This window comes from Dendropsophus ebraccatus, chromosome 12 (assembly GCF_027789765.1).
Source record: "Dendropsophus ebraccatus isolate aDenEbr1 chromosome 12, aDenEbr1.pat, whole genome shotgun sequence".
Taxonomy (NCBI): domain Eukaryota; kingdom Metazoa; phylum Chordata; class Amphibia; order Anura; family Hylidae; genus Dendropsophus; species Dendropsophus ebraccatus.
The window spans coordinates 8,071,883-8,089,370 of NC_091465.1; the positions used below are offsets into that span (position 1 = coordinate 8,071,883).

Consider the following 17,488-nt stretch of genomic DNA (forward strand, 5'->3'; position numbering starts at 1 on the left):
TTCGAGGGAAGTCCTGTCCTATATAACCGGTGAAGTCAGTGCCTTCCATAAGATCACATATCCTGAAAATACTCTGTGCTGCTGTGGTGCCCTACTTCCCTTCCCCCCCAGCACTGTAACATGCAGTCTTCTTCTATCTACCATCACCAAATGATTGGCCAGGATAATAACTCCCAGATAATCACTACACTCCTTTCCTGAAATCCTCTGGACAGCGTTTGACACCAGTGGTCTAGTACATAGTGCTACTCTTCCTGAAATCCTCTGTGCTGCATCTGTTGCTCCAAATAGCCCCAGATTATCCTGAGCCCCGAGATGCTTCTTCTGAAGATTTTGACATTGCTGTTAATTTACATTTTTTTTATATTTTGATATATTTTTTGGTTTCTTTTTGCTCAGTGTTTCTGCTTTTTACTGTTCCACTAGGTGGCGCTTTAGAGCTTTGGAGTCCCCAGCCCAGGATATAAGAGGTGGGAGCTCATCAGGCTCAGTTTGGGGTCTCTACCTTCCTGCGTCTTATCTGTGTTCTCCTTGTTCTTCGCGGCGTCTCTGCAGCTCGTGTAACAATCCGAGTTCCTGAACTTGTGACTTGGATCGGCGGACGTCTACACGTGAGGTCAGGATATTTCCAGCTTTCTGACGAGTCCTGGAAAGTGAATGAACAGTCAGAGATCAGACCGAATCCAAGAAACCTCCGGCCCAGAACGAACGCCAGACCCCATCTTATACTGCGGAAAACATCCCGGAGCCAGGAGCCAAGTGTAATAAATACACAAGGACATCACTAGTCATACATTACTGATCCTGTACTGATCCTGAGTTACATCCTGTATTATACTCCAGAGCTGCACTCACTATTCTGCTGGTGGGGTCACTGTGTACATACATTACTGATCCTGAGTTACATCCTGTATTATACCCCAGAGCTGCACTCACTGTTCTGCTGGTGGGGTCACTGTGTACATACATTACATTACTGATCCTGAGTTACATCCTGTATTATACTCCAGAGCTGCACTCACTGTTCTGCTGGTGAGGTCACTGTGTACAAACATTACTGGTCCTGTACTGATCCTGAGTTACATCTGTGGTGTGCCCCCAGGGTGTTATGTTGAATGGTCGGTCGGCCGGTCACTTGCTAGGTGGTGAAGTGTGAAGCCAGCTCTATGGTGGTTGGCCGAGATACAGCCTTGGAATGTTGTGTCGTGACGCCAGTGCCGGTTGGGCACACAGGTGTGATGGCACGCCTGCTTTTATTTTAAATGGCCGGTTGTACCTTGTTCCCCTGTGGACAGTGTCCGGCCGGGTTGCTATGGAGTCCCTTGGGATGATATCACTGTGGGCCGGAATGGTGTAGTGAGCCTCCCGGACTATTGGAACTGCCACCCACAGAAAGGGGAAATGTCCCAAAGCTGTAGTGTACACTGTGCCGGTGTGAGGTGAAGGATCACAGAGTCTCTTTACTTGTGTGCAGCAAGTTATACAGCTTTCCCTTGACAGGGTATGATACACTTCCCTTGATAAGACACTTGATAATACAGTGACCAGATCTGTGACAGAGATACAGTGAGGAGTACAGTCGTGCTGACTGGGTTGCTTGTTGAGAGATACAAAGAATCAGAGTAGCAGAGAGGAGGATCTCGTGAGAGTCCCAACCCAAGTAATACTGTGCTCTGCCGAGATGTTGGAGGATGAGGTAGAAGAAGAAGATAATACTTGTGCCCGTGTATTGACCTTTTCGTCTTCATCACCTAATGCCCACTAGTGTCGGGTGACGCATCCTATGAGGATGACACAAGGCCCAGACCTTGTTACCTGGGATGAGCGGAATGCTGAGGATTTCCTGCTGACACTCGCGCTGTGAAATAGAGTTCCTAGGCTCTTAGCAACTTTTCTCTCTCCGGATCAGCTCCTACCTTACTGCTGTCTATGGATACTGTCCTGCTCGGTGACTCTCCTAGTCCTCGGCGTGGGTGGAGGTTGTCTCTGACTTCTCCTCTCCTGTGAAGGCTTAAAGCGTAACTGTCATTTCAGGGTCATTTTTCTGAAAACATTAAATATCAACAGTACAAGTGATTTTAAGAAACTCTGTAATAGGTTTTATAATCCAAAAGAGTTTCCTTCTGTACTGAAAAAGCAATCTCCCAGCCTCCCCCCTCACTGCAGAAGCAGCAGGATTTCTGTCTCCATTATGTGGCTATGGAGAGGGGAGGGGCTGTTAGGAGTGACTGAGCACGGAGCAGTCCTGCACAGCACAACACCCTGCAATCTCCTCTCTTTCTGACACCTGAATTTAGCATTTTAGCTGCCCAGAGAGTCTACAAACAGCTGACCTTCATGTCACCTCTTCCTGCTCCCTCATCTCCCTCGGCCCCTCCCCCCTTCATAGGCTTACAATGGAGAGAGCAGAGCCCGTCTTCACTGGCTTCTCTGTAATGAAGACGTGTTTGCCTGATAATGCACAGATAAGAAGTCAGGGGGGGGAGGCTGGGAGATTGCTTCTTGAGTACAGAAAGAGGCTTTTTTGGCTGATGAAACCTATTACAGAGTTTCTTAAAATCGCTTATACTACTGATTTCTGCAATAAAAAAAACATGACAGTTACGCTTTAAGACTGCATAGTGTTGTGTAGAATACACTGAGAAAAAAAAACTGTTAGCTGTGTCTTGTCTTACTTCCTACCCATACGGGGTTCTGACTAAGACAGACCTACTGTTCCTGTCTCCCACGTGACTTACTTCCGTAGCGTATCTAAAGTGCGCTGTGAGTGGGTGAAGAGTGCAACAGGAGAAGTAAAGAGCGAGATGATAGGATAGAAGAAGAAAAGATTCCTATAGGTTCACAGATCCATGTGACACACGAATAAACAGTAACCCTTTACATACTTCAGCTGTGCAGCATCTAAATACATACATCTATAACAGCGACATCTAGTGGCGAAACGTTATCACTACCTTCATCACCACTTAAAATAAGTACAGGCTTTTACGAAGGGTGTAACCAATAGCAACATCCTTTATTATACCCCAGAGCTGCACTCACTATTCTGCTGGTGAGGTCACTGTGTACATACATTACTGATCTCGATCGTGGTCCGACTTGGCACTGTACAAACAAGTTAGAAGCAAAACAAAAAAGACACACTACACCCCTCCCCCTCTCTGCTGCCCCCCCCCCCATTATACATAGTCATTGTGCTAATGCGCTCTGTCCATCCATCACTGCAGCGGACTCATTAGGAGATATTAGCGGCCGGGCTCTAATAAAGACATTCTCCGAGGAATTACAATGTGTGGGGGTCACTTGGGGGGCGCACTTACTTTCTCATGAATGAACAGTCGTCGGCCCAGCGATAATTACCTGCAACACAAAGGACGGGCGAGCGGCTGCACCGGGTAATTCTGCTGCAAGAAATAATGAGAGAGACGAGAGAGTGCGGCCGAAAGTCGTATCCATTTACTGAACCGCTCACCGGTAATGGCCGCAACATAGAGGAACACTCCGACTAATGACTGTATACTAAACCTACCGCAACACCAAGGGTATACAAACTACATGGCAAGGGGGCAGTATTATAGTAGTTATATAGGAGCAGTATTATAGTAGTTATATTCCTGTATATAGGAGCAGTATTATAGTAGTTATATTCCTGTATATAGGAGCAGTATTATAGTAGTTATATTCTTGTATATAGGAGCAGTATTATAGTAGTTATATTCCTGTATATAGGAGCAGTATTATAGTAGTTATATCCCTGTATATTGGAGCAGTATTATAGTAGATATATTCTTGTATATAGGAGCAGTATTATAGTATTTATATTCCTGTATATAGGAGCAGTATTATAGTAGTTATATTCCTGTATATAGGAGGCAGTATTATAGTAGTTATATTCTTGTATATAGGAGCAGTATTATAGTAGTTATATCCCTGTATATAGGAGCAGTATTATAGTAGTTATATTCTTGTATATAGAAGCAGTATTATAGTAGTTATATTCTTGTATATAGGAGCAGTATTATAGTAGTTATATTCCTGTATATAGGAGCAGTATTATAGTAGTTATATTCCTGTATATAGGGAGCAGTATTATAGTAGTTATATTTCTGTATATAGAAGCAGTATTATAGTAGTTATATTCCTGTATATAGGAGCAGTATTATAGTAGTTATACTCCTGTATATAGGGGGCAGTATTATAGTAGTTATATTCCTGTATATAGGGAGCAGTATTATAGTAGTTATATTCCTGTGTATAGGAGCAGTATTATAGTATTTATATTCCTGTATATAGGAGCAGTATTATAGTAGTTATATATACATATAGGGGCAGTATTATAGTAGTTATATTCTTGTATATAGGGGGCAGTATTATAGTAGTTATATTCTTGTATATAGGGGGCAGTATTATAGTAGTTATATTCTTGTATATAGGAGCAGTATTATAGTAGTTATATCCCTGTATATAGGAGCAGTATTATAGTAGTTATATTCCTGTGTATAGGAGCAGTATTATAGTATTTATATTCCTGTATATAGGAGCAGTATTATAGTAGTTATATATACATATAGGGGCAGTATTATAGTAGTTATATTCTTGTATATAGGGGGCAGTATTGTAGTGGTTTTGGTCTTATAATTTGGTTTATATAGTTGTCTTTGAAAAGATTCTAAAATAATTTTGGGGTAGATTGGCGAAAAGGCAGTGAGGAGTCCTGGGCTGTTATGTAGCAGAGCTGAGCACCTGTGACATGTTACATCGCCTACAATGTGTGTGCAGAGGCGGATTGATCGGTGGCTCTGGCTGCGTCCAAACATATGATGTCATCTTCTATATCTGGAGTCACCTGACTTCCGTTACTCTGAACCAAGAGGCAGATGATTAAAGGATTTCTGATGGCCAGATGTTGTGCTCAGAGATCTTTCAGAGTTTCACCTCTTAGCAGCTGGGTCACATGAAAACTCATCTGTTTCCATTGTCCGCATCCTCCGTCCCAGTTATCTCAGACTGGGAAGATGAGAGTGATCCTGTGTCAAATATGTTCTGTTCTCAAGACAATGGCTTTTAGAGTTTAAAGGGCTCTTCCAAAATCCCTTTAAGCTTGCAGCTGTGGACGAGAATGGTAACACTTAGACTGCATTTGGTATCCAGACCACTTCGCCTGTCTTAAGGGCTCCAAAGCTGTGTCCATCCTGAGCTTCCTGGTTCATGAATACAATGCACGAGCTATAGTGATGACTTTCACCCAGGCAGTGCAGTAGTGTCTATGTAGAATAATGCAGATTTGTGGTCATTGTCCATAGCTCTTAAAGGGGTTGTTCTCACACAAAAAAATTATTTCAAAACAACTGGTCTCAGAAAGTTATATAGTACTTATCAGCTGCTGTATGTCCTGCAGAAAATGTATTCCCTCCAGTCTGACACAGTGCTCTCTGCTGCCACCTCTGTCCATGTCAGGAACTGTCCAGAGCAGCAGAAAATCCCCATAGAAAACCTCTCCTGCTCTGGACAGTTCCTGACAAGGACAGAGGTGGCAGCAGAGAGCACTGTGTCAGACTGGAAAGAATACACCACTTTCTGCAGGACATACAGCAGCTGATAAGTACTGGGAAGACTGGAGATTTTTTTTTAACAGAAGTAAGATACAAATCTGTTACACTTTCTGGCAACAGATGATTTAAAAAAAAATTGTTTGTGAACTCCCCCTTGAAATGGCCCGAATAATGCACTGTAATATAAGTAAAAAAGGACAAATCAAGTGATAGAATGGAGTAAAATTCTGTTGTTTTTCTGTTCCAGATGTCAACGAATGTGAGAATAGTAATGGTGGATGTGAAGTTCAGTGCTGTAACACCATCGGGAGCTTCTACTGCAAGTGTCCTGACGGGCAACGCCTGAAAGAAGATGGAAAGAGCTGTCAAGGTAAGAAGCCTGGAATGGATACCTGAGATGTAACAGCGCCACCTTTATCCACTGGCTTTGTGTGGTATTGCAGCTCTTACCCATTACATAAATAGACTGTATACCTTCCATCTTCTAACACAGTGCTTCCCAACCTTTTCCACCTCGGAGCATACCTTGGAAAAAAAAATTTCCTCGGGGCACCCCTACTAAATAATGTTCTACAAAATAAGAAAACCGTCATACAGGTGACGTCTTCTTTGATCTGAGGAGTCACTTTCCCTTTTCCTCTCCATCCGCCATGGTGATTTCTTCCAGCTACTTTTCATCTCTCTTTAGAACCTGCGAGAAAAACAATTTAGGCTCCGCACATTTCTAGCAACTTCCTTTCCTTTCTCCCTCCTGTAGGCTCCCATAGTAACTCCGCTGTTTGGGTTTTATGTGTAGGAAAGCGAGTAGGGATGTGGGATGCCCCCTGTATGTAGGATCCAGGGCCGCCATCAGGAATTTCGGGGCCCCATACAACCAAAGTGTCTGGGCCCCCCACATTAATAAAAAAAAATAAAAAATTGTGTGTTCGACCCACGCCTTGCTGGGAGGTATAATTTGGTTCAGATCAATTCTAGAGAACTGGCTCATATACCCCATTTTCCCCAGTGGCTTAAAATGTAACCTCTGTTATACAGTTATAAAATTATAGAAATTAAATGTGAACAAGGTGCAATTCAAATAGACACTTACTTGTATAGCTGCCTCTTGTGATCTGTATGCAGTGCATTATATTCACCCCTGCAACGTACAATTTATAGCGTGTCTACAAGCCCAGCGGGGCTCATTATGATGGAGACTAAAACTTATACAAGAGTGGGGTAAGGGTTCCCCTGTATTCAGAATGCTGGTGAGTACTAGGCAATGCCCCGTTTGGGGTTATTGAATTTCGAGGGTCTGGGGGGGCTGTTTGATTTGTTTATTTTCACCAATATCCCCCCCCCCCCCCCCCCCCCCCCCCCGGTATGCTCACTAACATAGAATATGTTGATAAGGCTAATATAATGAGGCTGTTCCATGTTAGTGAGCATATACAAATCACACACCCCCCAGGCAGACTAGTTTAGCTCACCCAAGACAGTGATAGTGAATACATGGCGGTGAGAACGCTTTCTAGGAGATCCTGTTTGTGCAGCAGAGGTGTCTTTATCCTGCTCTGCATAGACCCTCGAAATTCAATAACCCCAAACGGGGCATTGCCGAGCACTCAACAGCATTCTGAATACAGGGGAACCCCTACCCCACTCTTGTATAAGTTTTAGTCTCCATCATAATGAGCCCCGCTGGGCTTGTAGACACGCTATAAATTGTACGTTGCAAGGGTGAGTATAATGCACTGCATACAGAGCACAAGAGGCAGCTATACAAGTAAGTGTCTATTTGAATTGCACCTTGTTCACATTTAGGTTCTACAATTCTATAACTGTATAACAGAGGTTACATTTTAAGCCACTGGGGAAAATGGGATATATGAGCCAGTTCTCTAGAATTGATCTCACACACAGACACCAACACACATGTATACAGACACCAGCACACATGTATACAGACACCAGCACACATGTATACAGACACCAGCACACATGTATACAGACACCAGCACACATGTATACAGACACCAGCACACATGTATACAGACATACAGACACCAGCACACATGTATACAGACACCAGCACACATGTATACAGACACCAGCACACATGTATACACACATACAGACACCAGCACACCAGGGCACGATGAAGTTTGAACTTCTGCAACCTGGAGAAATCACCTGATATCACCTGCAGTCCTATGTAACACCACATAACACAGTGGTATCTCTGAGTACAGATAATGTAGTAGATTTCACCTCCAGTCCTATGTAACAGCACAGATAACACAGTGATATCTCTGAGTATAAATCATGTAGTAGATGTCACCTGCAGTCCTATGTAACAGCACAGATAACACAGTGATATCCCTCTGAGTACAGATAATGTAGATGTCACCTGCAGTCCTATGTAACACCACATATAACACAGTGATATCTCTGAGTACAGATAATGTAGTAGTCACCTGCAGTCCTATGTAACACCACAGATAACACAGTGATATTTCTGAGTACAGATAATGTAGTAGCTGTCACCTGCAGTCCTATGTAACACCACAGATAACACAGTGATATCTCTGAGTACAGATAATGTAGTAGTCACCTGCAGTCCTATGTAACACAACAGATAACACAGTGATATCTCTGAGTACAGATAATGTAGTAGCTGTCACCTCGGGGCGCCCCTACTAAATGATGTTCTACAAAATAAGAAAAGTGTCATACAGTGACTCACAGGTGATGTCTTCTTTGATCTGAGGCGTTACTTTCCCTTTTCCTCTCCATCCGGCCCAGACCTCCATGATGATTCCTTCCAGATATGTTTCATCCCCTTAGAACCTGCGAGACAAACAATTTAGGCTCCGCACATTTCTAGCAACTTCCTTTCCTTTCTCCCCCCTGTAGGCTCCCATAGTAACTGCGCTGTGTGGGATGCCCCCTGTATGTAGGATTCCCAGCTGTGCCCCCATGAGCTAATAATGCCCCTAGAGGTGGCCCCCATGAACTAATAATGCCCCCAGAGGTGCCCCCATGAACTAATAATGCCCCCAGAGGTGCCCCCATATACTAATAATGCCCCCAGAGGTGCCCCCATAAGCTAATAATGCCCCCAGAGGTGCCCCCCATATACTAATAATGCCCCCAGAGGTGCCCCCATATACTAATAATGCCCCCAGAGGTGCCCCCATATACTAATAATGCCCCCAGAGGTGCCCCCATATACTAATTATGTCCCCAGAGGTGCCCCCATACACTAATTATGTCCCCAGAGGTGCCCCCATATACTAATTATGTCCCCAGAGGTGGCCCCATACACTAATAATGCCCCCAGAGGTGCCCCCATACACTAATAATGCCCCCAGAGGTGCCCCCATACACTAATAATGCCCCCAGAGGTGCCCCCATATACTAATAATGCCCCCAGAGGTGCCCCCATACACTAATAATGCCCCCAGAGGTGCCCCCATACACTAATTATGTCCCCAGAGGTGCCCCCATACACTAATAATGCCCCCAGAGGTGCCCCATGAGCTAATAATGCCCCCAGAGGTGCCCCCATATACTAATAATGCCCCCAGAGGTACCCCATATACTAATAATGCCCCCAGAGGTGCCCCCATATACTAATAATGCCCCCAGAGGTGCCCCCATATACTAATAATGCCCCCAGAGGTGCCCCCATACACTAATTATGTCCCCAGAGGTGCCCCCATACACTAATAATGCCCCCAGAGGTGCCCCCATATACTAATAATGCCCCCAGAGGTACCCCATATACTAATAATGCCCCCAGAGGTGCCCCCATATACTAATAATGCCCCCAGAGGTGCCCCCATATACTAATAATGCCCCCAGAGGTGCCCCCATATACTAATAATGCCCCCAGAGGTGCCCCCATACACTAATAATGCCCCCAGAGGTGCCCCCATATACTAATAATGCCCCCAGAGGTGCCCCCATATACTAATAATGCCCCCAGAGGTGCCCCCATACACTAATAACGCCCCCAGAGGTGCCCCTAAAAAAAACAAACATCCTACTCACCTAATCCGCGCCGTGCAGGCAGCAGCTCTTCCTCCTCCTCTTCGGGCCCCCCCCCCCGTGTCTCTTAGGGTCCGGGCCCCATACGGCAGTACCACTTGTACTGCCCTATCGGCGGCCCTGGTAGGATCCCCTGCTGTGATGAACTAATAATGCCCCTAGAGGTGCCCCCATGAACTAATAATGCCCCCAGAGGTGCCCCAATATACTAATAATGCCCCCAGAGGTGCCCCCATACACTAATAATGCCCCCAGAGGTGCCCCCATATACTAATAATGCCCCCAGAGGTGCCCCCCATATACTAATAATGCCCCAGAGGTGCCCCCATATACTAATAATGCCCCCAGAGGTGCCCCCATATACTAATAATGCCCCCAGAGGTGCCCCCCATATACTAATAATGCCCCAGAGGTGCCCCCCATATACTAATAATGCCCCCAGAGGTGCCCCATGAGCTAATAATGCCCCCAGAGGTGCCCCCATATACTAATAATGCCCCCAGAGGTGCCCCCATACACTAATAATGCCCCCAGAGGTGCCCCCATATACTAATAATGCCCCAGAGGTGCCCCCCCATATACTAATAATGCCCCCAGAGGTACCCCCCATATAGTAATCATGCCCCCTGCTCTGCCCCTTAAAAAAAACAAACATCCTACTCACCTAATCGGCGCTGTGGCTGCAGGAAGCAGCTCTCCTTCTCCTCTTCGGGCTCCATCTTGTGAGCCGCGGGGTCGGGACGTCCGGCAGGCGTGATGACGTCACATCATCACGCCTGCCGGAGAGGTCACGTCCCGGCCTCCCATAGGCTGCTGGCATGAAGTGCTGCGGCCTATGGGAGTGAATATAGGAGCAGGACGCTGACACTTCCTGCTCCTATATTCTGCTTACTTTAACGTTCCTCCCGCTCATAGTGCAAGCAGAACATGAAAGTGATCCGTGCATCCCGAGAAGCTGCGCGGCCGCAGCTTCTCAGGATGCTTAAAGAGACAGCGCACATTTCCCACCGGGATCCCGCTGCACCCCTGGCGGGTTCTCCCGACACACCAGTGTGCCGCGGCACCCCGGTTGGGAAACGCTGTTCTAACACGTAAACAAGGTATTACCGTGACAATTACAACTAGACTTGTTTCGCCTGACATGGACAGAGGTGGCAGCAGAGAGCACTATGTCAGACTGGAAAGAATACACCACTTCCTGCAGGACATACAGCAGCTGATAAGTGTTGGAACACTGGAGATTTTTACATAGAAGTAAATTACAAACTCGTATAACTTTCTGACACCAGTAGTTTTAAAATATATATATCTTTTTTTTGCTAGAGTACCCCTTTAACTCTTGGAGGCTCACCTCCTTACACAGTACCGGGGGGAGGGGGGCTGGTGTAGTGATGCAGACGCCATCTCCGTGTAAATCTCTGTCATTGTACACTTTGCTTGTATAAATATATTTTTTTAATCTACCAATTACTATCACCAATCACGCGGCCTCCGTGATATCCGCCTGACTGATCCCGTCACCGAGACAATACCAGGGGGAAAGGTTGCACGCGAGGGTTTGTGGCTGCGCGTCTCCCCATTAGAGGCAGACCATGAAGACAAAGCCCTATGTACATAGTGAGTGGCGGCCGTCCCTGCGGGGAGCCTGCTCTTCCATTGTGTCTCCGGGGACATGTCCAGGCAGCCGGCTCTGCTGTCATTGCTCCATTCCTGTCATTTCTGCAGCTGAAGTAAGCCGCCGCCGTCCTGCGAGGAATCCACATTCTTAGCATGACTCCGGATTCCTTCCTGCTGGGACGGAGACGGCGGAGCCATTTGTCGCACGTTTACGAGGAGAAGCACGAGACGTGAAGGGAGATGGAGATGCTTCATAAATATCACCCAACTCCTTAGTCATCAAAAATCGCAGCCGTCGACCTTTACAGATCCCATGTATCCTGATCCCGAGATCATACTGGCATCTATATATACCAGAGGTGGGGGGACCTACGATCCTCCAGCCGTGGCAACACTACAACCCCCATCATGCTCATGCAGATATCGCTTCAGCTGTGCAAACATGATGGAAATTGAAGTTTTTCAACAGCTGGAGGCCTGTAGGTTCTCCATCCCCAATCTATGGCTTTGGAGGACCCAACATATCCATACTTAAAGGGGCACTCCGGTGAAAATCTTTTTCTTTCAAATCAACTGGTGTCAGAAAGTTATATAGATTTGTAATTTACTTCTTTTAACAAATCTCTAGTCTTTCAGTACTTATCAGCTGCTGCATGTCCTGCAGGAAGTGGTGTATTCTCTCCAATCTGACACAGTTCTCTCTGCTGCCACCTCTGTCCAAGTCAGGAACTGTCCAGAGCAGGAGAGGATTTCTAAGGGGATTTGCTGCTGCTCTGGACAGTTCCTGACATGGACAGAGGTGGCAGCAGAGAGCACTGTGTTAGACTGGAGAGAATACACCACTTCCTGCAGGACATACAGCAGCTGATAAGTATTGGAAGACTGGAGATTTTTTTTTTTTAATAGAAGTAAATTACATATCTATATAATCTTCTGAAACCAGTTGATTTTTGCCCGAGTACCCCTTTAACAATTTCAAGCAACATGTAATACATTATTCCCCCTGTGATGGTGCTGGTGGTTATTATTTTCCTCTGGTGATTCTAAGGGTGGTATTACACGGAATGATTATTGTTCGAAAAATCGTTAAATCGTTCGGATTTGAACGATAATCATTTCATGTAATAGCAGGCAACGATTAAACGACCAACGAGAAATCGTTGATCGTTTAATAGGATCCGGACCTATTTTTATCGTTTGATCGTTCGCTCATCGTTCGCACATCGTTCGCACATCTATCGGTGGAATAAGAATTCAAAGCTGAAATGTACGCAATAGCGACGACTAAACGACCGCAAGAACGATCATAAATAACGATCATCGTTTTGTGTACTTGGGCGAACGATTTCGGTTCTTTTGCCTTAGCGGTCTTTTAAGATCGTTTATCGTTAATCGTCGGAAAATTGCGTAATACGCGTAATTGGTGTAATAGTACCCTAAGGGTCCATTTACACAGGAAGATTCTCTGACAGATTATCTGCCAAAGATTTGAAGCCAAAGCCAGGAATGGATTTGAAAAGAGAAGAAATCTCAGGTTTTCCTTTATGACCTGATCTCTGTTTACAGTTTGTTTCTGCCTTTGGCTTCAAATCTTAGAGTGGCGTCAGTAAGAAGGAAGCAGCACTATGACCATTCAGGGCTACTGCAACTGAAAGACGGTTTACAATGTTCTATCACAGCTGGTGGCGCTGTTACATTGTAGTCTAAGGAAAAACTTATGTTACTGACTTAGTGGTAGTAAGTGGTACTGCAGGTTATGTTATGTACGACTTTCCATAGGTCACCTGCTGCTGAGCCGTACACTTGGGCCTCTGCTTGATGATCAGTGAAGACTAAACCAACCAGAACGAGTTTGTAGGATCTGGTGACAGTTTCCCTTTAAATGACCCCTTCAGCTCTGCTACATCTCCCCGTCTATCCTGCTCTCTGGTTTGTGTTAGTGCCTCTTATGACTCGTGGAATGATTATCGTTAAGCGCAGAGCGGCCATGGAATTCGTGCTGGATCGGCGTCTGCAGACCTCAGCATTGTGCTTGGCAGCGCCGGGGCCTCCGTGTGGTTTTCTGCAGATTTCGGAGACATTTCGTGGATTGGGAACAATTACGACTTTGAGCCCAAAAATAGATTTGACATCAGATTTTATAAATTTTCCAGCACGAGGGAAGGAAACATAAACAGGTTCTCCGCATGGCTTCTAATCCTCTAAGTCTCCGTCTCCTCAGATGAAGGGTCCGCCGCTCGGGGTCCGCACTAGGTACTGGCTGTGTTCACACTGGGGATGTTCCGTTACAGTCTCTTCTTGCTTCAGGTCTTGACTCTTAAGCCGCGTGACCGCCCTGGCATGTAAACTCGATGATTTGGGTTCTCGACTACAGAAATCTTAAAGTAGATTTCTCATACAGCAGATAGCCCCCACACACAGAACGAGTTATAGTATGGAGGGCTTACGGCAGAGGGGGGAGGGACGTATACAGTATGGGGATTACCTGCGGATACAGCAGATAGCCCCCACACACAGAACGAGTAATAGTATGGGGGGCTTACTGCAGAGGGGGGAGGGACGTATACAGTATGGGGATTACCTGCGGATACAGCAGATAGCCCCCACACACAGAACGAGTAATAGCCGTAACTCCCCGCTCCCATGCCGGACGCTGGGTCCCCTCGGCGCTGTACTGCTGCCGGTAATGGAAAGTGGAAGTGATGGCCGTCACAAAGTAGCTTTGTGTAAATGAATGGCGCCCCCTGTAGGTGCTGTAGTAACGGGCCTGGTCTCATCCCTATAACTCTCCGAAAATAAGACCTAGCATTGTTTTCAAGTATATAAGCCCTACTCCATATATACACCCTATTCCATATATAAGCCCTACTCCATATATACACCCTACTCCATATATACGCCCTACTCCATATATAAGCCCTACTCCATATATACACCCTACTCCATATATAAGTCCTACTCCATATATAAGCCCTACTCCATATATACGCCCTACTCCATATATAAGCCCTACTCCATATATAAGTCCTACTCCATATATACGCCCTACTCCATATATAAGTCCTACTCCATATATGAGCCCTACTCCATATATACGCCCTACTCCATATATAAGCCCTACCCCATATATAAGCCCTACTCCATATATAAGCCCTACTCCATATATACGCCCTACTCCATATATAAGCCCTACTCCATATATAAGTCCTACTCCATATATACGCCCTACTCCATATATGAGCCCTACTCCATAAATGAGCCCTACTCCATATATAAGCCCTACCCCATATATAAGCCCTACCCTATGTATAAGCCCTACTCCATATATACGCCCTACTCCATATATACGCCCTACTCCATATATACGCCCTACTCCATATATGAGCCCTACTCCATATATACGCCCTACTCCATATATACGCCCTACTCCATATATACACCCTACTCCATATATACACCCTACTCCATGTATAAGCCCTACTCCATATATGAGCCCTACTCCATATATACGCCCTACTCCATATATAAGCCATACTCCATATATATGCCCTACTCCATATATACGCCCTACTCCATATATTCGCCCTACTCCATATATACTCCCTACTCCATATATACTCCCTACTCCATATATATACCCTACTCCATGTATAAGCCATACTCCATATATAAGCCCTACTCCATATATGAGCCCTACTCCATATATGAGCCCTACTCCATATATGAGCCCTACTCCATAAATACACCCTACTCCATATATACGCCCTACTCCATATATACACCCTACTCCATATATATACCCTACTCCATGTATAAGCCCTACTCCATATATGAGCCCTACTCCATATATAAGCCCTACTCCATATATGAGCCCTACTCCATATATGAGCCCTACTCCATAAATGAGCCCTACTCCATATATAAGCCCTACTCCATATATGAGCCCTACTCCATATATACGCCCTACTCCATATATACGCCCTACTCCATATATACACCCTACTCCATATATACACCCTACTCCATGTATAAGCCCTACTCCATATATGAGCCCTACTCCATATACACGCCCTACTCCATATACACGCCCTACTCCATATATACGCCCTACTCCATATATATACCCTACTCCATGTATAAGCCATACTCCATATATAAGCCATACTCCATATATAAACCCTACTCCATATATGAGCCCTACTCCATATATGAGCCCTACTCCATAAATACACCCTACTCCATATATAAGCCCTACTCCATATATGAGCCCTACTCCATATATACGCCCTACTCCATATATAAGCCCTACTTCATATATAAGCCCTACTCCATATATACTCCCTACTCCATATATAAGCCCTACTTCATATATAAGCCCTACTCCATATATAAGCCCTACTTCATATATAAGCCCTACTTCATATATAAGCCCTACTCCATATATACACCCTACTCCATATATAAGCCCTACTCCATATATACACCCTACTCCATATATACTCCCTACTCCATGTATAAGCCCTACTCCATGTATAAGCCCTAATCCATATATTAGTCCTACTCCATATATAAGCCCTACTCCATATATAAGCCCTACTCCATATATAAGCCCTACTCCATATATAAGCCCTACTCCATATATAAGCCCTACTCCATATATTAGTCCTACTCCATATATAAGCCCTACTCCATATATAAGCCCTACTCCATATATGAGCCCTACTCCATATATACTCCCTACTCCATATATACACCCTACTCCATGTATAAGCCATACTCCATATATAAGCCCTACCCCATATATACACCCTACTCCATATATAAGCCCCACTCCATATATGAGCCCTACTCCATATATAAGCCTTACTCCATATATAAGCCTTACTCCATATATGAGCCCTACTCCACAAATGAGCCCTACTCCATAAATACACCCTACTGCATATATAAGCCCTACTCCATATATAAGCCCTACTCCATATATAAGCCCTACTCCATATATACGCCCTTCTCCATATATAAGCCCTACTCCATATATACGCCCTTCTCCATATATAAGCCCTACTCCATATATAAGCCCTACTCCATATATAAGCCCTACTCCATATATACGCCCTTCTCCATATATAAGCCCTACTCCATATATATGTCTTGGTTACAGTCAGCTGACCAGGTCCCTGACACTGGGTGCTCAGCATCAGCCAATCAGGGCCAGACTTGGTATTGATATTGCAGCTCTGTTCCATTAAAGTTAATATAGCTTAACTGTAATACCACACACAACCTGAGGACTGGGATGGCGCTGTTTTGCAAGAAATTAGCTGTGCTTTTTCTCATCTGAGATAACCCCCTTTAAGATGAGGGGGCATGCTCTTAATCTTTCAACAGATTCACTATAACAGTAAGTACTGGAGCAAATTTACACTTCTTCTGGATCACCATATTATTAGCACTGGAAATGGGACCCATGAGCTTCAAATGATTGGCAGACACCAGGCTAGAGGTCAATCCCCCCCCCCTTCCCCACGCTGGCAGACTGCCCTTGACTGTGCACATTTCTTAAAGGGGTCAGGGATACAGCACAGGCAGCAGCACGAGGGTCATTCTTCCATTGAAGAACAGTAGAGCGAGACTGGCCTAAGTCTGAAACGGCTGATAACAGGAAACCATAGACAGCATTCACTCCTGCAGCAACTAGTGAGAAGCCGCCATTTCTATTGTGTCCCTTTAAGACCTAGTTGCGGTGGATAAAGTCTTGTATCGAGCTGTTAGAGCTCTGTCTGTACAAGGAGTGTCTCTGCCGGGGGGTGCAGCGGCGGCGGCCTCGTCCGACATCCCACACAGTCTGGCACAGGCCCTAAGCGCTTCACGTTGCCGCCGCTCCCCGCCAGATGCAGCGCTTACTTCTTCCATTGTTAAATATTTGTTTGAACAGAAGTCTGTGTGATAAAAACAGAACCAGTATTTACGACCTGTCGTGTCACGTAAGCGAGATTCCGTGCGCAGCCCTTGCGGTTTGGAGATTACAAGCGCAAATGAATTAAAATCTCACTGGTATCACGGGAAGGCCCTGTAAATCGGCCTTAAAGGGGAACTCCGAGAGAAAGATACTTTCAAATTAGCGGTGTAATCTGGAAGAAATCATTTTCTTTCGAATCAAATGGTGTCAGAAAGTCTTACAGATTTGTAATTTATTTCTGTGTAAAAATCTCCAGTCTTCCAGTACTTATCAGCTGCCGTATGTCCCTCAGAAGTGGTGTATTCTTTCCAGTCTGACACAATGCTCT

General features: G+C 45.2%; 1 protein-coding gene across 1 annotated transcript in view; it reads left to right on the plus strand.

Annotated features, from left to right (window-relative positions):
• MEGF6 (multiple EGF like domains 6) overlaps positions 1-17,488 on the plus strand; it is a 252,506-nt gene that overhangs the window by 159,340 nt on the left and 75,678 nt on the right. The window contains exon 5 of the mRNA XM_069948606.1: positions 5,800-5,922. Coding sequence (XP_069804707.1) covers positions 5,800-5,922 — 123 coding nt within the window. The remainder of the gene's footprint in view (positions 1-5,799; positions 5,923-17,488) is intronic.